At 37.8% G+C, this 26,241-nt stretch overlaps 1 protein-coding gene across 3 annotated transcripts in view; it reads right to left on the bottom strand.

The window, feature by feature from the left end:
* Positions 1-26,241, bottom strand: part of btr33 (bloodthirsty-related gene family, member 33) — a 53,911-nt gene that overhangs the window by 11,912 nt on the left and 15,758 nt on the right. For 2 of the 3 annotated variants that reach the window (XM_052595712.1, XM_052595709.1), the window contains exon 2: positions 25,488-26,062. The exons of the other annotated variant lie outside the window; for it this stretch is intronic. In XM_052595712.1, coding sequence (XP_052451672.1) covers positions 25,488-26,062 — 575 coding nt within the window. The remainder of the gene's footprint in view (positions 1-25,487; positions 26,063-26,241) is intronic. 3 annotated transcript variants of the gene reach the window in all.

Genomic DNA, 26,241 nt, shown 5'->3' with positions numbered 1-26,241 from the left:
AGTCATGAAACTATGCATATTTCCTCAGCATGACTTGTCTTCTATGTGTACATTTTGTTGAAGTGTTTAGAAGCTGCACTTAAAAAAATAAAAAGACATTTACTGGTTCCTTTTTTACTGTTATTTCAAAAAATCACCATGACCAAACCATTCAAGCTATCCAAAACTAATTTGCACCTGTTCTGTAAGATAAATTCTTTAAACAGTGGTAAAAGAGGATGTGGTGCTGATCCTTCAAGAGTCACTCCAAACTTATCTGTCCATAAAGCCTATAAAGAATTATTCTTAATACACAGTATTTCACAATACTTCAGCATATTATTCTAGTTAAGTGAGGGTCATTTTATCAGTAAAATACATATTATTTTTCTTTGAAAGATTTCTATAAATGATTTAAATCATACTTGTTTCTACAATAATTATTTAAAAGTAATCATATAGCGCCATCTGGTGGCCATTATTGGTACTAAGAATTGCAAGCTTGATTTATAAGTTATGATAGTTTTAATTTTAAGCTGGCTCTTGAAAATGATAAAGCTATGAAACTTACTGTGCTTCTTTCAAATGATGACTTCTACGTATATAAAAAATTATGAAGAGTTGGAATGAAGAATGTTAAAGATATAGTAAAATAACTATTGTATTTTTTTATGTTACTTTAATAAATCGGTATGGCCACACCATTTAAGGTATCCTAAACCCATTCGCAATTTAACATCTTCAGTATACTGGCATCATGTTGAAAAAGTTTGGTGTGAACTACTTGTGTCTTCTTGGAGGAGTATGATTCATTTACAGGCTGATTTGATCATAAATCCACAATAACATTTCTGAGTTCTGTATCAATCTGTGTTGTTGTTTGTTTATTTTCATTTTTTTTATTTTTCATAGGAAGATAACTGACCCTTTACTCTCCTTTTTAATAAATGTGCTTATAAACCAAGATCAAGCTATTTATAGCTGTATTTATAAGCTGCTTATTAATGACTATTTAAGTTGGGACAAGACTTTATAAAGCATGAACTGACTATTTACTAATGAGTGCAGTTATTATAAAGTGTTACCAATGCATTTACTAATGTTAACAAATTAGACATTATTTTACAGTGTTATAAAATCCTTTAATGACTTATAAGCATTTGTGAAAGTTCTGCTTGCATTACAGCTTAGTCTTCATCTGTGAGCTGAACAGTTTTACTGTTACATCCATGAGATTATGTAAATTAAGATAAATGTCATGTCACAGGATGGAATAGGTCAGTATCAAATGAGATTGAAATTATTATTTGCAGCACAAATAAGTATTTTTAGAATTTTGTTTTTAATTCCTGAAACTGTCAGAAAAGGATAAGGCCTAAGAGATTTCTTAAGCTGTAATGAAAACAGCAATGTTAGCAAAAGCAACAAAAAACAATTTAAAATACATTTTTTTTCTGGTGATTAAAGAGATGATTAAGTCTCTCTCTCTCTCTCTCTCTTTCTCTCTCTCATTGTGTCTGCCACTCAGCTCAAGCCCATCCCCCACTCACACACACACACACACACACACTCAGTCAGCACACATACATTCCTCAAACAGAGGGACAGAGTGAGTTGAGATGTCTGACAGTTTTTTAATTTTCTTTTAATCATACAGTGTTGTAAAGTCATGAAACTATGCATATGTCCTCAGAATGATTTGATCTCTGTATGATTTTTTTTTTAAGTGTTTGGAAGCTGCAATTTAAAAATACAAGACAATTAATGATTCCCTTTTTACTGTCATTTCAAAAAATCACCACGACAAAACCGTTCAAGCTAACCAAAATCCGTTCGCAATTTAAGTTCCTCAATGTTTTATCAACATGTAGACAAAGTTTGGTGAGTATAGTGAGCATTTCCTGTGAGGAGTATGCATTAAATCAGAGCTCAATTTAAATATTCAAATCAAAATAGCTGACTTCCTGTTGGTCGTAGCTGATGACTGTGAATTAGAAAGTTGTCCGTCTTGAAAAGAACAATTTATGTACCAAGTTTGGTGTCTGTAGCTAAAACTAACCCCCCCACTTTTGACAAAAGGTGGCGCTATAGAGTGCCTCCTTCACGCCCTTTTAAAAGCTTTTGCCATTGTCTAGCTATCACTAATACTGATATGTGTTTTGAGTTTCATGTAAATCTGAGCTTGTTGTCTGCCTCAAACTCACCATAACAGAACATTCAAGTTTGACACGTTGCCATGGCAACACTATATCAGATATCAATATCCCCACAACAGATTTACATCGGCCGTGTTTTGTCCTTATTCTGATGAAGATTTAAGTAAATAGAGTAAAAATAAGATGCTGAATTCAAAGCATTTGGAATATGACACACTTCCTGCTGCCAGTTGGTGGCGCTATAATGTTGACTCTTAATAGTCACATATATACGATCAGTATCATACAACGAACAAACCAATGAAAATTGATCAAATTCAGGAAATGTATGTGGATGTTATTAGACATTTCCTGTTTCTCATTTCTCGCCATAATTTCAACGCCTCGCCACGGGCAAACCGTTCGAGATATCAAAAATCCCCTCGCAATTTTCCATCCCCAATGTCTTGAGATCATGTTGACCGAGTTTGGTGGCAATCAAGTAAAAAACCTATGACAAGTATATCAAATTCCAGAGCATGCTTTTTATAAACAGCCCTGAATAGCTGACTTCCTGTTGGGCGGAGCCTATGACATAGAGTGCGAAACTTGTTCGGCTCAATGAGATCTATAAGTGTACTGAGTTTCATATAAATACATGAAAGTGTGTGTGAGCTATGGTTCAAGATTTCTGACTGTGTTCCAGGGGGCGCTGTAGAGCCCCTGTGCCACGCCCGGGTCCCAGTCTCTGTGGCGTCCTGATGGCCGCATATTCCAATGTGTGTGCCAATTTTCAAGAGTTTTTGAGCATGTTAAGGCCTCCAAAAACCCCCGGAAGGTTTAATAAAAAATAAAAAAAATAATAATAAGAAGAAGAAATATAGCTGCAAGCAGCAATGGCGGGCTCAAGCCACCAATGCCATCGCCACCCCGGTGGCATCAGGTAAACTGTGCCCAGCGGCCACATGCATTCACAATATCCCTCTGGCTGTGAGGTTTTAAGGGATATGGCAGTTAAAGGGTTCATCCGAATCATCTAGACTTTAAAATCACATTCACAGAACAATATATGTATATAACTTTAGTAACACTCTACAATAAGATTCCATTTATAAACATTATGTTAACATGAACAATATTTATATAACAATCATTCAACATTGTTTTATTGTGATTTTTTTCCAAGCACATTTTACCAATTCCAAACCATATAAATCTTAATAACTACCATTATTTTTTATTTAATCATTTATGAGTGCTATACAATAGTCCAGGAAAGCTGGAAGAGAAAAACAGGTCAAGAAGAACTGACAAAAAGAATTGCAAAATAATTAGGAATTAATATGAAGATTAATTTTTAGTCAATTCTGCAAGACAGACTTTTCAGGAAAGGAGGTGGAATAAAAATGAGCTCCTAAATCTTAATCCCGGATTCTGGAAGATATATTCCTCAAACCATCGGACAAGAGGAGGTGGTGCTGGTCCTTCACGAGTCACTCTAATCAGTTCATAAAGCCTATATATAAAGCCTTAATATATAGTATTTCACAATACTTCATGGTATTCTAATTAAATCATTTTTTGGAATCTTAGATCTCTCAGAACCTGACACCAAGTAATTCTGAGACTCCAGGAAAGTGGCAGTTCTGTAAAATGTTGGCGCTGGAGACTTAATGCTCCCTGATAGTTTCACACCTAATTCACTTAACACACACACAAACACACACGCACACACACACACACACACACACACACACACACACACACACAGTACCCACAGTGACAGAGGGACAGAGTGACATCAGATGTATGATAGTTTTTTAATTTTCTATCATCCATATAGTGTTTTATAGTCATGAAACTATGCATATTTCCTCAGAATGACTTGTCTTCTATGTGTAATTTTTTTTGAAGTGTTTAGAAGCTGCACTTTAAAAAAATAAAAGACATTTACTGGTTACTTTTTTACTGTTATTTCAAAAAATCACCACGACAAAACCATTCAAGCTATCCAAAATTAATTTGCATCTGTTCTGTAAGATAAATTCTTTAAACAGTGGTAAAAGAGGATGTGGTGCTGATCCTTCAAGAGTCACTCAAAACGTATCTGTCCATAAAGCCTATAAAGAATTATTCTTAATATACAGTTCACAATATTTCAGCTTGTTATTCTAATTAAGTGAGGGTCATTTTATCAGTAAAATACATAAAATACATATTATTTTTCTTTGAAAGATTTCTATAAATGATTTAAATGATACTTGTTTCTACAATAATAATTTAAAAGTAATCCTATACCTCCATCTGGTGGCCATTATTGGTACTAAGAATTGCAAGCTTCATTTATAAGTTATGATAGTTTTAATTTTATGCTGGCTCTTGAAAATGATAAAGCTATGAAACTTACTGTGCTTCCTTCAAATGATGACTTCTACCTATATAAAAAATTATGAAGAGTTTGGAATGAAAAAATTTAAAAAAAATAGTAAAATAACTATTGTATTTTTTTATGTTACTTTAATAAATCGCTATGGCCACACCATTTAAGCTATCCTAAACCCATTCACAATTTAACATCTCAGTATATTGGCTTCATGTTAAAAAAAGTTTGGTGTGAACTACTTGTGTCTTCTTGGAGGAGTATGAAATCATTTACAGGCTGATTTTATCATAAATCCACAATAGAATTTCTGAGTTCTGTATCAATCTGTGTTGTTGTTTGTTTATTTTTATTTTTTTATTTTTCATAGGAAGATAACTGATCCTTTACTCTCCTTTTTAATAAATGTGCTTATAAACCAAAAACAAGCTATTTATAGCTGTATTTATAAACTGCTTACTACTGACTATTAATATTGGGACAAGGCTTTATAAAGCATGAAATGACTATTTACTTTTTGAGTTTGAAATTATTATTTGCAGCACAAATAAGGTTTTTTAGGATTTTTTAAAATCCCTAAAACTGTCAGAAAAGGATAAGGCCTATTTCTATGTGAGTGGCTAAATTTATTTGTTTTTATAACTATAATGCATAAACTATGAAATTATACAAAATGTATAAAAAAGTAAAGCAGTTATTGTTTTCCAATGTTTTTTATTAATTAATTATTATAATTTTTTTTTGGATTTACATTAAAAAAAAATTAGCCTACTGCAATCATTCTAAACAGCTTGAATAAAACCTGTTAATATTTATTATAGACCACTGTAACTGTGTATAATCTAACAAACAAGTTTATTATGAAAATAAAAGTGTGTACACCAGATAAATTGGACGATAAAGAAATTGCTAACAATAGTATAATAGAGCATGTTTTATGTTTTTAGGCGTTTAGATGCAGAAATGGACAAATAAAATGTAAAATAAAATGTAATTGATTTAATTAAATATAGATTAATTCTTGTTAGAGCAAAATAATAAATAAATACGTACACACATTAAAAAAGCAGCCAAGATGAATCAATTTCATTTTTTATATAGATTAAAATTTAAGACAGAAGCAGCTGCGGTCACTTAATATTCAAATCCAGTAGATCCACTTCAGATTTATTTCTCAACAGTTTAATTTCACGTGGCTGTTTTCGTTTATAGTCGCCAAGCTATTATGTGTTTTGAAATAATCTTGTCCGTTATGTGTTCGTACGACGAAAGGCAGAAACCTGCAGCTCGAGAGATATATATTATTCTGCCAGTCGCGCTTTCAAATAGTCTTGTACACGTAAACGGCTCACAAACACCTGCATTTAGCTCTTGATGTGTTACAATGGGTTTATTGTGTGCATTTGTGGTAATATTTTATTTTAAAAAGCTCTGAAACAAGAATAAATTCGTTTGTTTTGAGTTCGACACTGTACGCGCTGATCGGAGGCGTGATTTCAGATAGGCAGCCACAAATATTTCATTTTCACACAAACAGTTCAAAAACATCTAAATGTAGCTCTTGGTGTGTTCTAATTGGTTGATTGTGTGATATCGCTGTAATAATTTATTTTTACAAGCTTTAAAACAGGAATAAATTCGTTTTTTCTGAGCTCTTTACTCCAGACGCTCGTGATCACAGCGGTGATTCATCTCTCCTATTTCTCACGTATCTCTGGCCAGAAATTATTTATCCATGAGCCCTGAACCGGTAATAATCAGATATGTTGGTTTAGCTTGTCAGTGTGAATTAAATCTAAGTATTTATTTGTATTTTTAACCGATTTAAAAGTGAAAGTAAAAGTCCGGGAATTGAACCTGTAGGGGCGCTATTTCTTTCAGACAATGGAAGTCTGAAGCACATATACTCAAATAGAGGGACAGAGTGAGATGAGATGTCTGACAGTTTTTTAATTTTCTGTTATCCATACAGTGTTGTAAAGTCGTGAAACTATCCATATTTACTCAGAATGACTTTTTTTCTGTATGAAAAAAGGTTTTGAAGTGTTTGGAATTTAAAAATGCAGGAAAATTAATAATTTCATTTTTACTATCATTTAAAAAAAATCACCACGACAAAACCGTTCAAGCTATCCAAAATCCATTGGCAATTTAAGTTGTTTAAAATGTTTTGGCATCATGTAGACAAAGTTTGGTGTGTATAGTGTCACTCTCCTCTGAGCAGTATGCATTAATTCACAGCTAAATGTAAAAAAAAATCCACATTCAAATCAAAATAGCTGACTTCCTGTTGATCGTAGCTGATGACTGTGAATTAGAAAGTTGTCCATCTTGATAAGAACAATTTTTGTACCGAGTTTGGTGTCTGTAGCTAAAACTAACCCCCCCACTTTTGACAAAAGGTGGCGCTATAGAGTGCCTCTTCCACGCCCTTTTAAAAGCTTTTTCCATTGTCTAGCTATCAAGAATACTGATATGTGTTTTGAGTTTCATGTAAATCTGAGGTTGTTATCTGCCTCAAAATCACCATAACAGAATATTCAAGTTTGACACGTTGCCATGGCAACTTTATATAAGATATCAATATCCCCACAACAGATTTACATCGGCCATGTTTTGACATTATTCTGATGAAGTTTGAAGCAAATCGAGTAAAAATAAGATGCTGAATTCAAAGCATTTTGAAAATGACACACTTCCTGCTGCCAGTTGGTGGCGCTATAACGTTGACTCTTAATAGTCACATATATACGATCGGTATCATACAACGAACAAACCGATGAAGTTTGATCAAACTCAGGCAATGTATGTGGATTTTATTAGGCATTTCCTGTTTCTCACTTTTTGCCCTAATTTCAACGCCTCGCCACGGGCAAACCGTTCGAGATATCAAAAATCCCCTCGCAATTTTTCATCCCCAATGTCTTGAGATCATGTTCACCGAGTTTGGTGGCAAACAAGTAAAAAACCTATGACAAGTATATCAAATTCCAGAGCATGCTTTTTTTAAACAGCCATGAATAGCTGACTTCCTGTTGGGCGGAGCCTTTGACATAGAGCGCGAAAGTTGTTCAGCTCAATGAGATCTACAAGTGTACTGAGTTTCATATAAATATATGCAAGTGTGTGTGAGCTATGGTTCAAGATTTCTGACTGTGTTCCAGGGGGCGCTGTAGAGCCCCTGTGCCACGCCCGGGTCCCAGTCTCTGTGGCGTCCTGATGGCCGCAGATTCCAATGTGTGTGCCAATTTTCAAGAGTTTTTGAGCATGTTAAGGCCCCCAAAAACCCCCGGAAGGTTTAATAAAAAATAAAAAAAATAATAATAATAATAAGAAAAAGAATAATCCTTAGGGGAACAATAGGGCTCTTCGCCCCTTCGGGCTTGAGCCCTAATAATCCTTAGAAGAACAATAGGGCTCTTCGCCCCTTCGGGCTTGAGCCCTAAATATAGCTGCAAGCAGCGATGTCGGGCTCAAGCCATCAGTGCAACGCCACCCCGGTGGCATCAGGATAACTGTGCCCAGCGGGCATAAGCATTTACAGTAACCCTCTGACAATCAGTTTTAAGGGATGCGGCAGTTAAAGGGTTAATCCGACCAATCTAGACTTTGAAATCACATACACAGAACAATATATATAACTTTAGTAACACTTTATTTTAATATTTATAAAAAATGTATAAGGTGTGCATTGTAGCTGACACCTATATGAACACATTACAATTGCTTTGTGACTGCAAGTCTTTCTTCTCAAATGCTATTGAGCTTCAAATTTGCATTTGAGCCCATGTGAAAAAGTTGCATAATTTACATATGACTTACAGTTTGTTGTAATAAATATCAAACATTCAATTTAATTGTGCATTATAGCTGTCACCTAGATGAACAATTACAGTTGTTTTTATGACTGTAAGTCATTCTCTTCAAATGCTACTGACGTTAGAAAAGTGTATAACAATATCACATGTAACTTTAGAGACCGGCCCTAAATTTGAGACTCTAGAAAGTCCAATGTCAAGACAACTTTATGCCTGTTTTATTTTCTTTAGTTTTCTTTTCTCTGTGCCGGATTGCTGATGTCCTATACCCAGGCATAGATGTCCATCCATCAATTACGAACATTCAGCCGCAAACATGAGGTGTGAGCGGTCGCGAGCGCGGATGGGAGAATGACGCATGTTTTTTTTTTTTTTTTTTTTTTTGAGCAACTGGGATGGTGCCCCCTCTGGGAGTTGGTGCCCTACGAAGACTGCATACTATGTTATACTGCATAATGTTAACAAATTAGACATTATTTTACAGTGTTACCAAATCCTTAAATAATGTATTAGTGTTTTGTAATGATTTTAATGACCTATAAGCATTTGTGAAATAGTTTTGCTTGCATTGCAGCTTTATCTGTCAGTTGAAGAGTTTTACTGTTACATCCATGAGATTAATAAATGTCATGTCACGTCACAGGTTGTCATAGGTCAGTATCAAATGAGTTTGAAATTATTATTTGCAGCACAAATTAGGGTTCTTAGGATGTTTTTAAATCCCTAAAACTGTCAGAAAAGGATAAGGCCTAAGAGATTTCTTAACCTGTAATGAAAGGAAAAACCACCACCATTAGCAACAACAAAAACAATAACAATTTAAAATACAGATTTTTTTTTTCCTGATTATTAAAGGGATGATTAGGTCTCTCTGTCTCTCTCTCTGCCAGACAGCCCCTCCCTACAGTCCACACACACTGTCACAGTCACCAACCCCCTCACACTCCCCCTCCCTCTCCCCCTCCCTTCCCTCACACAGACAGGGTGGCCAGAGTGAGATCATGTCAGTTGAGAAGTCTGACAGTTTTTTAATTTTCTTTTATCCATACAGTGTTGTAAAGTCGTGAAACTATGCATATTTCCTCAGAATGATTTGATCTTTGTATAAAAAAATGCTTTGAAGTGTTTGGAAGCTGCAATTTAAACATACAAGACAATTAATGTTTCCCTTTTTACTGTCATTTCAAAAATTCACCACGACAAAACCGTTCAAGCTAACCAAAATCCGTTCGCAATTTAAGTTCCTCAATGGTTTTTCTTCATGTAGACAAAGTTTGGTGTGTATAGTGTACTTCCCCTGTGAGGAGTATGCATTAAATCAGAGCTCAATTTAAATATTCAAATCAAAATAGCCGACTTCCTGTTGGTCGTAGCTGATGACTGTGAATTAGAAAGTTGTCCGTCTTGAAAAGAACAATTTATGTACCAAGTTTGGTGTCTGTAGCTAAAACTAACCCCCCCACTTTTGACAAAAGGTGGCGCTATAGAGTGCCTCCTTCACGCCCTTTTAAAAGCTTTTGCCATTGTCTAGCTATCACTAATACTGATATGTGTTTTGAGTTTTATGTAAATCTGAGCTTGTTGTCTGCCTCAAACTCACCATAACAGAACATTCAAGTTTGACACGTTGCCATGGCAACACTATATCAGATATCAATATCCCCACAACAGATTTACATCGGCCGTGTTTTGTCATTATTCTGATGAAGTTTTAAGTAAATAGAGTAAAAATAAGATGCTGAATTCAAAGCATTTGGAAAATGGCACACTTCCTGCTGCCAGTTGGTGGCGCTATAATGTTGACTCTTAATAGTCACATATATACGATCAGTATCATACAACGAACAAACCAATGAAGTTTGATCAAATTCAGGAAATGTATGTGGATGTTATTAGACATTTCCTGTTTCTCATTTCTCGCCATAATTTCAACGCCTCGCCACGGGCAAACCGTTCGAGATATCAAAAATCCCCTCGCAATTTTCCATCCCCAATGTCTTGAGATCATGTTGACCGAGTTTGGTGGCAATCAAGTAAAAGACCTATGACAAGTATATCAAATTCCAGAGCATGCTTTTTATAAACAGCCCTAAATAGCTGACTTCCTGTTGGGCGGAGCCTATGACATAGAGTGCGAAAGTTGCTCGGCTCAATGAGATCTATAAGTGTACTGAGTTTCATATAAATACATGAAAGTGTGTGTGAGCTATGGTTCAAGATTTCTGACTGTGTTCCAGGGGGCGCTGTAGAGTCCCTGTGCCACGCCCGGGTCCCAGTCTCTGTGGCGTCCTGATGGCCGCAGATTCCAATGTGTGTGCCAATTTTCAAGAGTTTTTGAGCATGTTAAGGCCTCCAAAAACCCCCGGAAGGTTTAATAAAAAATAAAAAAAATAATAATAATAAGAAGAAGAATAATCCTTAGAAGAACAATAGGGCTCTTCGCCCCTTCGGGCTTGAGCCCTAATTAAAGCTGCAAGCAGCGATGAACGGGCCCTCGCACCCGGGCTCACCGCCATCGTGTGGCTTTAGTAAAAAGGTGATCGTTGAGAAATATGCATTTAAACTCATAAATATAAGTGCAATATATCAAAGTTTATTCCATATGTGTGCCAATCTTCCTTTTGCCAGCAGGTGGCGCTATCGTTATAATGGAATATTGGCCTTCAGATGTGTTCAAGCCAGGACCCTTATCACACATGTGAAGTTTGGGCAAGATCGGACATTTTATGCCTGAGTTATAACATCTTTTATTCCCATGGCGAGACATCGAACTTCGTCATGGCGACATGGACATGCCTTTTAACAAAAACTCAAGATCTTCACAACTAAACATCGCACAGGTCTTTAGATTAGACTGACCACAAAAAAGACATTAATGTCATAAAATTTCTAGGAGTAGTTTGTCACAGTGTAAAATATGTCACTTCCAGTTGCCAATAGGTGGCGCTATGACTATAACTGAATATTGGCATGTAGATCTGTTCAGGTGAAGAGTCTTAACAAAAATGTGAAGTTTGGGGCGGATTGGACATTGTATGTCTGAGTTATAGCACCATCATTTTTCACGGCGAATCATCGAAATTTGTCAGGCCGCCATGGACACGCCCTTTAACGAAACCTCAATTCCTTCGCAATTTAACATGGCAAAGGGCTTTAGATTACACTGACCAAGTTTGGTGTTGATCTGAATAAATCTCTAGGAGGAGTTCGTTAAAATACAACCCCTGAAAATGACAAAAACAACACCAATTTTGCAGGGAAAATTAAAAATAACCGACTTCCTGTTGGGATTCGGATTTCGTACCAAGAGACTTTTTTGTAGCTATTGGTGTGTTACATATGTTTACCGATTTTCGTACATGTATATGACATGCAGTGTTAATTTTGACACAAAATTTTAATTTAGTTTTAGTCTTAGTCTTTTGACTATAATTCTTTTTAGTTTTAGTCAAGTTTTAGTCATCTGATTTGTTTTAATTTTAGTCTTATTTTAGTCGACTAAAATTGCTTGGTATTTTAGTCGACTAAAATTGCTTGGTATTTTAGTCGACTAAAATAAGACTAAAATCAATAACAGATTTACTAGACAATTTTTTACAGCTGGTATAGGAAACAAACTTAACCAAAATATATAAAACACAAATTCAACTTTATTTCAACACAACTGTGTCTTTATTTTGATTCAAAAGCTTTTATGCAGCAACAAACACTGTCATGATAATGTAAACAATAACTAGCTGCCAACTGACCATCAATAAAAGAAAAATAAAGTTAGGTCCAGGACCTTAAAGCTTACAGCTGAGCTGAACAATAAGTGCATACATTTAAAGTAAATATTTAATAAGTTGGGTGGATAAAAAAAGTAACAAGATTTTATAAGGTATTCATTTGTCTAGCAATATTGTATGTTTTAAATACTACGATATTGCTAGATTTGTATGTATAATGATAGGATGTGAACATTCATGTTTCACATGACTAATATAGAAATATTTGTGATATTGTCAACAAGTAGAACATTATAAAATATACTAAACATTAGTATTAATCAAATGTATTTATCATGATATTACGTATTAGTATTGTGCTCGCATCTAATTTGAAGAAGGGGCTATTTTACAGTACTTTTCAGTTCGTAATATTTAATGCTACAACATCTACGCACTGCACTATTCCAATTTTGCTTAGCTCAATAAACAAAAGAACATCGTTGTGAAATTACATTTGAGAAAATGTCCGGGTGGCTCGTCTGTAAATGTCTTTTCAAATTGGTTGTGTTCTTGCCACGAATGAGTGCTCTGCGTGCTTTACACTTTGTTTTGTTTTGTTCGTCGTCAAACGTGAAGTGAGCTGTGGACATTTTGTCGCTCTTTTAGACAGTAGGGACTTTAAGCAAAAGCTGCGAATGGAACGGCTACAGCGACCGGAAGTTTGCCGTCACACCGCTGTAGCCAAGAACGTAAAAGTTACTAAGCAACGGTAAAACAGAACAGCGCAACGCAGCATTAATTCATTTATTGAGATCCAAAAAAATATATAATTTAAAAAAGCAAGAGAAGGATTGCTTTTGGCGTTAAATGACAATCTTTTGTCAGAAGAGGAGTTTTTAATATTGTATGATGTAAATAAGTCTAAAAACATAACATTTATTTACCTAACCTCTCACGTTGTAGCGACTCCGGCAAATCAGCTGTTCTCCCGTAGTAGACCGTTAAATTAGAACGCCACAAAGTAGCAGTTAAATTCGCGCAGGCGCAATACAACGCCAGAATGGCGTTGCCGTTCCACCAGAGGCTGTTGCTTAAAGTCCCTATCACCTCTTCGAATGCCGACTTCCCGGGAGCTCATAAAAACTGAAAACCTTCGCTTCACGTCTCAATAAGTCAGGCTCTGATTGGTTCTCTTCTCTCATGCAGTCTGTTCTGTTTTACCGGTTCTTTTGTTCATTCCTCGCATCTCTCCCGTCTGCTGATTTGATTTTCGTCACAGTCTATTTTCGTCTCGTCCTTTATTCGTTGACGATAATGTCAATCAATTTAGTCATAGTTTTAGTCTCCATCAGTGCCTTCTATTTTAGTTTTCGTTTCGTTTTCGTCTGCAAAAATATATTCGTGACGAAAATAATGACGAAAATATTTAGTCAACGAAATTAACACTGATGACATGTAGCTCGAGGCGCACTCCATTGAAAATGTATAGGTGGCGCTATCGAGCCATTTTGCCACACCCAATGGAATATTAGCCTCCAGATGTGTTCAGGTCAGTACTCTTATCAAACATTTGAAGTCTGGGCAAGATCTGATATTTTATGACTGAGTTACAGCAACTTCTACTCCCATGGCGAGACATCGAACTTTGACATGGCGCCATGGACATGCCCTTTAACAAAAACTCAAGATCTTCTCATTTTAACATCGTACAGGCCTTTAGATTAGACTGACGACAAAAAAGACATTGATGTCAAAAATTTCTAGGAGTAGTTTGTCGCAGCTTAAAATATGTCACTTCCTGTTGCCAATAGGTGGCGCTATGACTATAACTGAATATGCGCATGTCAATCTGTTCAGGTCAGGAGTCTCATCAAACATGTGAAGTTTGGGGCAGATTGGTCATTGTATGTCTGAGTTATAGCAACTTCCTGTTTCATGGCGAATCATCGAAATTCGCCAGGCCGCCACACACAGGCCCTTCAACGAAAACTCAAAAGCTTCGCAATTTAACATCGCAAAGGACTTTAGATTAGGCATACCAAATTTGGTGTTGATCTGAATTAATCTCTAGGAGGAGTTCGTTAAAATACAACGCATGGAAATGACAAAAATGACACAAAATTTGCTCATAATATTTGAAATAACCGACTTCCTGTTGGGTTTCGGATTTTGCTCCAAGAGACTTTTTTGTAGGTATTGGAGAGTTACATGTGTATACCGATTTTCATACATGTACATGAAACGTAGCTCGAGGCGCACACCGTTGAACGTGTATAGGTGGCGCTGTTGAGCCATTTTGGCACACCCACTTCTGAAACCCATATCAGACGTAAATTTTCGCCAGTTCTGAGGTGTGTGCAAAGTTTCATGACTTTTCGAGCATGTTTAGGCCCTCAAAAATGCGATTCATCTTAGAGAAGAAGAATAATAATAATAAGAATAATAATAAACGGAGCAATTCCAAGAGGGTCCTCACACCATCGGTGCTCGGGCCCTAATTAAAGCTGCAAGCAGCGATGAACGGGCCCTCGCACCCGGGCTCACCGCCATCGTGTGGCTTTAGTAAAAAGGTGAAGGTGAGAAATATGCATTTCAAATCGTTAATATAAGTGGAATATGTCAAAGTCACTTATGTGCCAATTTTCCTGTTGCCAATAGGTGGCGCTATCATTATAATGGAATATTGGCCTTCAGATGTGTTCAGGCTAGGAGTCTTATCGAACATGTGAAGTTTGGGGAATATCGAACATTTCAAGCCTGAGTTACAACAACTTCTCTTGCTGTGTCGAGACATCAAATTTTTTCATGGCGCCATGGACACGCCCTTTAACAAAATCTAAAGATCTCCACAATTTAACATTGCAAAGACCTTTAGATTAGACTGACCAAAATAAAATGTTGATGTCATAAAATTTCTTGGAGTAGTTCTTTGCAGTGTAAAACATGACACTTCCTGTTGCCAGCAGATGGCGCTATGACTATGATTGAATATAGGCATGTAGATCTGTTAAGGGCAGAAGTCTTATCTAACATGTGAAGTTTGAGGCAGATTGGACATTGTATGTCTGAGTTACAGCAACTTCCTTTTTCATGGCGAAACATCGAAATTTGTCAGGCCGCCATGGACACGCCCTTTAACGAAACCTCAAGATCTTCGCAATTTGACATTGCAAAGGGCTTAAGATTACACTGACCAAGTTTGGTGTTGATCTGAATAAATCTCTAGGAGGAGTTCGTTAAAGTACAACCCCTGAAAATGGCAAAAACAACACCAATTTTGCAGGGAAAATTCAAAATAACCAACTTCCTGTTGGGATTCGCATTTCATACCAGGAGACTTTTTTGTAGCTATTGGTGTGTTACATATGTGTACCGATTTTCGTACATGTACGTGACACGTAGCTCGAGGCGCACTCCATTGAAAGTGTATAGGTGGCGCTATCGAGCCATTTTGCCACACCCAATGGAATATTGTTCTCCAGATGTGGGCAGGTCAGTACTCTTATCAAACAGGTGAAGTTTGGGCAAGATCTGATGTTTTATGCCTGAGTTACAACAACTTCTACTCCTATGGCGAGACATCAAACTTTGTCACGGCGCCATGGACACGCCCTTTAACGAAAACTCAAGATCTTCACAGTTTAACATTGCACAGGCCTTTAGATTAGACTGACCACAAAAAAGACATTGATGTCATAAAATTTCTAGGAGTAGTTCTTCGGAGCATAAAATATGACACTTCCTGTTGCCAATAGGTGGCGCTATGATTATAACTGAATATGGGCATGTCAATCTGTTCAGTTCTAGAGTCTTATCAACCATGTCAAGTTTGGGGCAGATTGGACATTGTATGTCTGAGTTATAGCAACTTCATTTTTCATGGCGAATCATCGAAATTCGCCAGGCCGCCACTGACACGCCCTTCGACGAAAACTCAAAATCTTCGCAATTTAACATCGCAAAGGCCTTTAGATTAGGCATACCAAATTTGGTGTTGATCTGAATAAGTCTCTAGGAGGAGTTCGTTAAAATACAACTCATGGAAATGGCAAAAATGACACAAAATTTGCTCATATTATTAAAAATAACCGACTTCCTGTTGGGATTTGGATTTCGTACCAGGAGACTTTTTTGTAGCTATTGGTGTGTTACATATGTGTACCGATTTTCATACATGTACGTGAAACATAGCTCGAGGCGCACACCGTTGAAAGTGTATAGGTGGCGCTGTCGAGCCATTTTGCCACACCCACTTCTGAAACCCATATCAGATGTAAATTTTCGCCGATTCTGAGGTGTGTGCAAAGTTTCATGACTTTTTGAGTATGTTTAGGCCCTCAAAAATGCGATTCATTTTGGAGAAGAAGAATAATAATAATAATAATAAACGGAGCAATTCCAATAGGGTCCTCACACCATTGGTGCTCGGGCCCTAATTAAAGCTGCAAGCAGCGATGAACGGTCCCTCGCACCCGGTCTCACCGCCATAGTGTGGCTTTAGTAAAAAGGTGAACGTTGAGAAATATGCATTTAATGTCCTAAATATAAGTGGAATATATCAAAGTATATCCCATATATGTGCCAATCTTACCGTTGCCAGCAGGTGGCGCTATCATTATAATGGAATATTGGCCTTCAGATGTGTTCAGGCCAGGACTCTTATCAAACATGTGAAGTTTGGGGAAGATTGAACATTTTATGCTTGAGTTACAACAACTTCTCTTGCTGTGGCAAGACATCAAATTTTGTCATGGCGCCATGGAAACGCCCTTTAACAAAAACTCAAGATCTCCAAAAGTTAACATTGCACAGGCCTTTAGATTAGACTGACCACAAAATATATGTTAATCTCAAAAAAATTATAGGAGTAGTTTGTCGCAGCGTAAAACATGTCACTTACTGTTGCCAATAGGTGGCGCTATGACTATAACTGAATGTGGGCATGTAGATCTGTTAAGGGCAGAAGTTTTATCTAACATGTGAAGTTTGGGGCAGATTGGACATTGTATGTCTGAGTTACAGCAACTTTCTTTTTCATGGCGAAACATCGAAATTTGTCAGGCCGCCATGGACACGCCCTTTAACGAAATCTAAAGATCTGCGCAATTTAACATTGCAAAGGGCTTAAGATTACACTGACCAAGTTTGTTGTTGATCTGAATAAATCTCTAGGAGGAGTTCGTTAAAGTACAACCCCTGAAAATGGCAAAAACAACGCCAATTTTGCAGAGAAAATTCTAAATAACCGACTTCCTGTTGGGATTCGGATTTCGTGCCAAGAGACTTTTTTGTAGGTATTGCTGTGTTACATGTGTATACTGATTTTTGTACATGTACGTGAAACATAGCTCGAGGCGCACTCTGTTGAAAGTGTATAGGTGGCGCTATCGAGCCATTTTGCCAAACCTGATGGAATTTTGGCCTTCAGATGTGTTCAGGCCAGGACTCTTATCACACATGTGCAGTTTGGGGAAGATCGGACATTTTATGCCTTAGTTATAACATCTTTTATTCCCATGGCGAGACATCGAACTTCGTGACGGCGCCATGGACACGCCTTTTAACGAAAACTCAAGATCTTCACAACTTAACATCGCACAGGCCTTTAGATTAGACTGACCACAAAAAAGACATTGATGTCATAAAATTTCTAGGAGTAGTTCTTCGCAGCATAAAATATGACACTTCCTGTTGCCAATAGGTGGCGCTATGACTATAACTGCATATGGGCATGTCAATCTATTCTGTTCCAGAGTCTTATCAACCATGTGAAGTTTGGGGCAGATTGGACATTATATGTCTGAGCTATAGCAACTTCATTTTTCATGGCGAGTCATCGAAATTCGCCAGGCCGCCACGGACACGCCCTTCAACGAAAACTCAAAATCTTCGCAATTTAACATCGCAAAGGCCTTTAGATTAGGCATACCAAATTTGGTGTTGATTTGAAGAAATCTCTAGGAGGAGTTCGTTAAAATACAACGCATGGAAATGGCAAAAATGACACAAAATTTGCTCATAATATTAAAAATAACCGACTTCCTGTTGGGTTTAGAATTTTGCTCCAAGAGTCTTTTTTGTAGGTATTGATGTGTTACATGTGTGTACCGATTTTCATACATGTACGTGAAATGTAGCTCGAGGCGCACACCGCTGAACGTGTATAGGTGGCGCTGTCGAGCCATTTTACCACGCCCACTTCTGAAACCCATATCAGACGTAAATTTTCGCCAGTTCGGAGGAGTGTGCAAAATTTGGTGACTTTTTGAGCATGTTTAGGCCCTCAAAAATGCGATTCATTTTGGAGAAGCGGAATAATAATAATAATAAACGGAGCAATTCCAATAGGGTCCTCACACCATCGGTGCTCGGGCCCTAATTAAAGCTGCAAGCAGCGATGAACGGGCCCTCGCACCCGGGCTCACCGACAGCGAGTGGCTTTAGTTAATAGGTGAACGGTGAGAAATATGCGTTTAAACTCATAAATATAAGTAGAATATATCAATGTTTATTCCATATATGTGCCAATCTTCCTGTTGCCAGCAGGTGGCGCTATCATTATAATGGAATATTGGCCTTCAGATGTGTTCAGGGCAGGACTTTTATCGAACATGTGAGGTTTGGGGAGGATTGGACATTTTATGCCTGAGTTACAACAACATCCTACTTCATGGCGAAACATCGAAATTTGTCAGACCGCCATGGACACGCCCTTTAACGAAACCTCAAGATCTTCGCAATTTAAGATCGCAAAAGGCTTTAGATTACACTGACCAAGTTTGGTGTTGATCTGAATAAATATCTAGGAGGAGTTCGTTAAAGTACAACCCCTGAAAATGGCCAAAACAACACTAATTTTGCAGAGAAAATTCGAAATAACTGACTTCCTGTTGGGATTCGGATTTCGTACCAAGAGACTTTTTCGTAGATATTGGTGTGTTACATGTGTGTACCGATTTTTGTACATGTACGTGAAACATAGCTTGAGGCGTACTCCGTTTAAAGTGTATACGCACTCCGTTGAAAGTGTATAGGTGGCGCTATCGAGCCATTTTGCCACACTCGATGGAATATTGGCCTTCAGATCTGTTCAGGCCAGGACCCTTATCACACAAGTGAAGTTTGGGCAAGATCGGACATTTTATGCCTGAGTTATAACATCTTTTATTCCCATGGCGAGACATCGAACTTCATCACGGCGCCATGGACACACCTTTTAACAAAAACTCAAGATCTTCACAACTAAACATCACACAGGTATTTAGATTAGACTGACCACAAAAAAGACATTGATGTCATAAAATTTCTAGGAGTAGTTTGTCGCAGTGTAAAATATGTAACTTCCTGTTGCCAATAGGTGGCGCTATGACTATAACTGAATATTGGCATGTAGATCTGTTCAGGTCAAGAGTCTTATCCAACATGTGAAGTTTGGGGCAGATTGGACATTGTATGTCTGAGTTACAGCAACTTCCTTTTTCATGGCGAAACATCGAAATTTGTCAGGCCGCCATGGACACGCCCTTTAACGAAACCTCAAGATCTTCGCAATTTAAGATCGCAAAAGGCTTTAGATTACACTGACCAAGTTTGGTGTTGATCTGAATAAATATCTAGGAGGAGTTCGTTAAAGTACAACCCCTGAAAATGGCCAAAACAACACTAATTTTGCAGAGAAAATTCGAAATAACTGACTTCCTGTTGGGATTCGGATTTCGTACCAAGAGACTTTTTCGTAGATATTGGTGTGTTACATGTGTGTACCGATTTTTGTACATGTACGTGAAACATAGCTTGAGGCGTACTCCGTTTAAAGTGTATACGCACTCCGTTGAAAGTGTATAGGTGGCGCTATCGAGCCATTTTGCCACACTCGATGGAATATTGGCCTTCAGATCTGTTCAGGCCAGGACCCTTATCACACAAGTGAAGTTTGGGCAAGATCGGACATTTTATGCCTGAGTTATAACATCTTTTATTCCCATGGCGAGACATCGAACTTCATCACGGCGCCATGGACACACCTTTTAACAAAAACTCAAGATCTTCACAACTAAACATCACACAGGTATTTAGATTAGACTGACCACAAAAAAGACATTGATGTCATAAAATTTCTAGGAGTAGTTTGTCGCAGTGTAAAATATGTAACTTCCTGTTGCCAATAGGTGGCGCTATGACTATAACTGAATATTGGCATGTAGATCTGTTCAGGTCAAGAGTCTTATCCAACATGTGAAGTTTGGGGCAGATTGGACATTGTATGTCTGAGTTACAGCAACTTCCTTTTTCATGGCGAAACATCGAAATTTGTCAGGCCACCATGGACCCGCCCTTTAACGAAACCTCAAGTCCTTCGCAATTTATTATCGCAAAGGGCTTTAGATTACACTGACCAAGTTTGGTGTTGTTCTGAATAAATCTCTAGGAGGAGTTCGTTAAAGTACAACCCCTGAAAATGGCAAAAACAACACCAATTTTGAAGGGAAAGTTCAAAATAACCGACTTCCTGTTGGGATCCGGATTTCGTACCAAGAGACTTTTTTGTAGGTATTGGAGTGTTACATGTGTATACCAATTTTTGTACATGTACGTGAAACATAGCTCGAGGCGCACTCCGTTGAAAGTGTACAGGTGGCGCTATAGAGCTGTTCTGCCACACCCGGTGGAATATTGGCCTGCAGATCTGTTCAGGCCAGGACTCTTATCACACATGTGAAGTTTGGGGAAGATCGGACATTTTATATCTGAGTTATAACATCTTTTATTCCCATGGCGAGACATCGAACTTCGTCGCGGCGCCATGAACAAGCCTTTTAACGAAAACTCAAGATCTTCACAACTGAACATCGTACAGGCCTTTAGATTAGACTGACCACAAAAAAGACATTGATGTCATAAAATTTCTAGGAGTAGTTCGTCGCAGCGTAAAATATGTCACTTCCTGTTGCCAATAGGTGGCGCTATGACTATAACTGAATATGGGCATGTCAATCTGTTCAGGTTCGGAGTCTCATCAAACATGTGAAGTTTGGGGCAGATTGGTCATTGTATGTGTGAGTTATAGGAACTTCATTTTTCATGGCGAATCATCGAAATTCGCCAGGCCGCCACGGACACGCCCTTCAACGAAAAGTCAGGATCTTCGCAATTTAACATCGCAAAGGCCTTTAGATTAGGCATACCAAATTTGGTGTTGATTTGAAGAACTCTCTAGGAGGAGTTCGTTAAAATACAACACATGGAAATGACAAAAATTACACAAAATATGCTCATAATATTAAAAATAACCGACTTCCTGTTGGGTTTAGAATTTCGCTCCAAGAGTCTTTTTTGTAGGTATTGGTGTGTTACATATGTGTGCCAATTTTCGTGCATGTACGTGAAACATAGCTGGAAGGCTGTTGATTTTCTTGGTATAGGTGGCGCTGTCGAGCCATTTTGCCACACCCTCTTCTGAATCCTATATCAGACGAAAATTTTCACCAGGTTTGACGAGTGTGCAAAGTTTCATGACTTTTTGAGCATGTTAAAGCCCTCAAAAATGCGATTCATTCGGGAGAAGAAGAAGAAGAAGAAGAATAATAATAATTAAAGCTGCAAGCAGCGATGAACGGGCCCTCGCACCCGGGCTCACCGCCATCGTGTTGCTTTAGTAAAAAGGTGAACGTTGAGAAATATGCATTTAATGTCCTAAATATAAGTGGAATATATCAAAGTATATCCCATATGTGTGCCAATCTTACCGTTGCCAGCAGGTGGCGCTATCATTATAATGGAATATTGGCCTTCAGATGTGTTCAGGCCAGGACTCTTATCGAACATGTGAAGTTTGGGGAAGATTGAAAATTTTATGCTTGAGTTACAACAACTTCTCTTGCTGTGGCAAGACATCAAATTTTGTCATGTCGCCATGGAAACGCCCTTTAACAAAAACTCAAGATCTCCAAAAGTTAACATTGCACAGGCCTTTAGATTAGACTGACCACAAAATATATGTTAATCTCAAAAAAATTATAGGAGTAGTTTGTCGCATTGTAAAACATGTCACTTCCTGTTGCCAATAGGTGGCGCTATGACTATAACTGAATGTGGGCATGTAGATCTGTTAAGGGCAGAAGTTTTATCTAACATGTGAAGTTTGGGGCAGATTGGACATTGTATGTCTGAGTTACAGCAACTTCCTTTTTCATGGCGAAACATCGACATTTGTCAGGCCACCATGGACACGCCCTTTAACGAAATCTAAAGATCTTCGCAATTTAACATCGCAAAGGGCTTAAGATTACACTGACCAGGTTTGGTGTTGATCTGAATAAATCTCTAGGAGGAGTTCGTTAAAGTACAACCCCTGAAAATGGCAAAAACAACGCCAATATTGCAGAGAAAATTCTAAATAACCGACTTCCTGTTGGGATTCGGATTTCGTACCAAGAGACTTTTTTGTAGGTATTGGTGTGTTACATGTGTGTACCAATTTTTGTACATGTACGTGAAACATAGCTCGAGGCGCACTCTGTTGAAAGTGTATAGGTGGCGCTATCGAGCCATTTTGCCACACCTGATGGAATTTTGGCCTTCAGATGTGTTCAGGCCAGGACTCTTATCACACATGTGAAGTTTGGGGAAGATCGGACATTTTATGCCTGAGTTATAACATCTTTTATTCCCATGGCGAGACATCGAACTTCGTGACGGCGCCATGGACACGCCTTTTAACGAAAACTCAAGATCTTCACAACTTAACATCGCACAGGGCTTTAGATTAGACTGACCACAAAAAATACATTGATGTCATAAAATTTCTAGGAGTAGTTCATCGCAGTGTAAAATATGTCACTTCCTGTTGCCAATAGGTGGCGCTATGACTATAACTGAATATGGGCATGTCAATCTGTTCAGGTCAGGAGTCTCATCAAACATGTGAAGTTTGGGGCAGATTGGTCATTGTATGTCTGAGTTATAGCAACTTCCTGTTTCATGGCGAATCATCGAAATTCGCCAGGCCGCCACGGACACGCCCATTAACGAAAACTCAAAAGCTTCGCAATTTAACATCGCAAAGGCCTTCAGATTAGGCATACCAAATTTGGTGTTGATCTGAATGAATCTCTAGGAGGAGTTCGTTAAAATACAACGCATGGAAATGACAAAAATGACACAAAATTTGCTCATAATATTAGTAATAACCGACTTCCTGTTGGGTTTCGGATTTTGCTCCAAGAGACTTTTTTGTAGGTATTGGAGAGTTACATGTGTATACCGATTTTCATACATGTACATGAAACATAGCTCGAGGCGCACACCGTTGAACGTGTATAGGTGGCGCTGTTGAGCCATTTTGCCACACCCACTTCTGAAACCCATATCAGACGTAAATTTTCGCCAGTTCTGAGGTGTGTGCAAAGTTTCATGACTTTTCGAGCATGTTTAGGCCCTCAAAAATGCGATTCATTTTGGAGAAGAAGAATAATAATAATAATAATAATAATAATAATAATAATAATAATAATAATAAACGGAGCAATTCCAAGAGGGTCCTCACACCATCGGTGCTCGGGCCCTAATAAAAAACAAAGCAGATACAAGAGGGTCCTCGCACCTCGGTGCTCGGGCCCTAATAAAAAACAAAGCAGATACAAGAGGGTCCTCGCACCTCGGTGCTCGGGCCCTAATAAAAGACAATACAGTAATGAAGATCTAACGATAATAAGGAATAATGCTTTGTATTCAAATTGAATAATGCTTATTTGAAGAAAAGAATCATATTCAAAATTAAAACCTATATAATAATAATAATAATAATAATAATAATAATTATTATTATTATTATTATTATTATTATTATTATTATTATTATTATTATTGTGATCCTGTCATATGATGTGATTTAATTTTTTCAATTCTCTTTGGAGTTACAAGCTTTTGTATTGGGATTCACATGGGCCAGATGTGGGCCAGATCAGGAGCAACATTATATTTATTTAGTTATTTGGCCGGATTTGGACCAAAACTGATGTCTGGGAAACAACCTGGAATTTATGTTTCTAAACAAAACATGGCTGCAGTGCAACAGTCCTCAATGAAACAGACCCTCCTAACTTTACGTTTATTAGTGTCTCCAGGACTGTTAGGAGACGTGGAGGTGTATCTTCAGTTAAAGGTGGAATTTTCTTCAGTTAAACAAGGAAAAAACTGAAGTCATTGCATTTGGAAACAAAGGTTACATTTTCATGGTGAATGCGTAACCTTGACTCTAGGGGTCAAACAACCAAAACTCAAGTCAAGAATCTTGGTATGATTCTGGAGACAGACCTTAGTTTCAGTAGTCATATCAAAGCAGTAACTAAATCAGCATACTATCATTTAAAAAACATTGCAAGAATTAGATGTTTTGTTTCCAGTCAAGACTTGGAGAAACTAGTTCATGACTTCATCACCAGCAGGGTGGACTATTGTAATGGGCTCCTCACCGGCCTTCCTAAAAAGACCATTAGACAGCTGCAGCTCATGCAGAACGCTGCTGCCAGGATTCTGACTAGAACCAGGATATCTGAGCATATCACACCAGTCCTCTGGTCATGATATTCAGTTACATTTAGGATTGATTTTAAAGTACTTTTACTAATTTATAAATTATTCAATGGCCTAGGACCTAATACACTACAGATATTCTCACTGAATAAACCTAGCAGACCACTCAGATCATTAGGATCGAATCAGAAATACCCAAGGGTTCACACAAAACAAGAATCCACTTTTATCTATTATGCTGCCCACAGTTGGAATCAGCTTCCAGAAGAGATCAGATGTGCTAAACATTAGCCAGATTTAAATCCAACTCAAAACTAATTTGTTTAGCTGTGAATTTACTGAATGAGCACCATGCTACGTCGGAACTGATTGCACTGTATTCTATGTGTATTCATTTTCTATTCTTAACTGTTTAAATTTGTTTAAAATCAATTTTTAAATCATTTTAAAAGTTTAAACAGAAGGTCAAAGTAAGTGCTGGGGAGGTAAAGTGAATGTGGGCAAAGAAAGGCAAGTTTGTTGGATAATCAGTTGAAAGCAGGATCTCTGAGTTCTATTTGTTTGGTTAATGATGGTCAAAGTAAGAAGGGGGTGAAGTAGTGGAATAATTCTTTTGGGAGAATTTTCCACGTAGTGGGGAAGAGGCTGAAAAAAGCTTGAGAATGTTTGTTTGTGTTAAGAGCACATTACTAAAATTAGGTTTTTAAATTCCTTGTGTTTATTGCTGTGATAATTGTTATTACTATTATTCTTATTTTAATGATTACTTCCTTTTATGTAAAGCACTTTGAATTGCCATTGTGTATGAAATGTGATATACAAATAAACTCGCCTTGCCTTACCATAAACATTTTTATCTATAATATATTATATTATACCATTGCTTTCACTTTCACTACAATGGCAATAATTCACTGAGCAAGTAGCAAACCTTTCTCTCTGCCCATTCTCTCTCCACTGGTATTGTGTGGTGTGTGCTGTGTTCTGTATTCATGCACAGCACACAAACAGCAGACTGGTCATATCTGCAGTAAAGCTCCAAGGGTCTTTCGTGTATCCTGCAGATCCGCTTGTCCATCCGCTGCGGCTGCACCAGCGTGTGCTTGGTGAACCTGGAGGTGTGGGAAGTCACATGAACCTCACAGTATGACGCCACACACACCAGGCATGATTTTACAGCACGGGACGCTTTCTCTAACGGGCACAAGTCACATAAAACGTTGTCCGATGCAACTGGATGATACTCTGACGACCTCTGACCCTTCTGCTTGCGGATTTGCTCGGCCATCTCACGGGCAAAAGAATTTTCGCGGAGCTCTGGTGTTTCCTGGAAAACTGTGGAGCATTTGGGGCAGTGGGAGGAGCCAGATGCAGTCCACTGTGCAAGGATACAGGACTGGCAAAATGTATGGCCACATGGGAGGGACACAGGATGAGTGAAAACATCTAGACAAACTGAGCACTGGAACAACTCCTTAGACAGGAGTGGGGTTGAGGATGACATCACTAGGGTAGAAAAACACAGTGACATCATAAATAATTGGATTTGTTTTTAGAAACAGGGACAAACAACATGAGGAATCTAAACACAAATAGGGTGGAAGTTTTTACATGTGTCTGCTGCCATTAAATACAAACACTAAATTACTAAATCACTAAAGTTAGTAATCACTAAAATTACAGTT

Source organism: Carassius gibelio, chromosome B24, assembly GCF_023724105.1.
Source record: "Carassius gibelio isolate Cgi1373 ecotype wild population from Czech Republic chromosome B24, carGib1.2-hapl.c, whole genome shotgun sequence".
NCBI lineage: Eukaryota > Metazoa > Chordata > Actinopteri > Cypriniformes > Cyprinidae > Carassius > Carassius gibelio.
The sequence above is the reverse complement of the archived record's forward strand: the minus strand, read 5'-3'. Positions and strand labels throughout refer to the sequence as shown.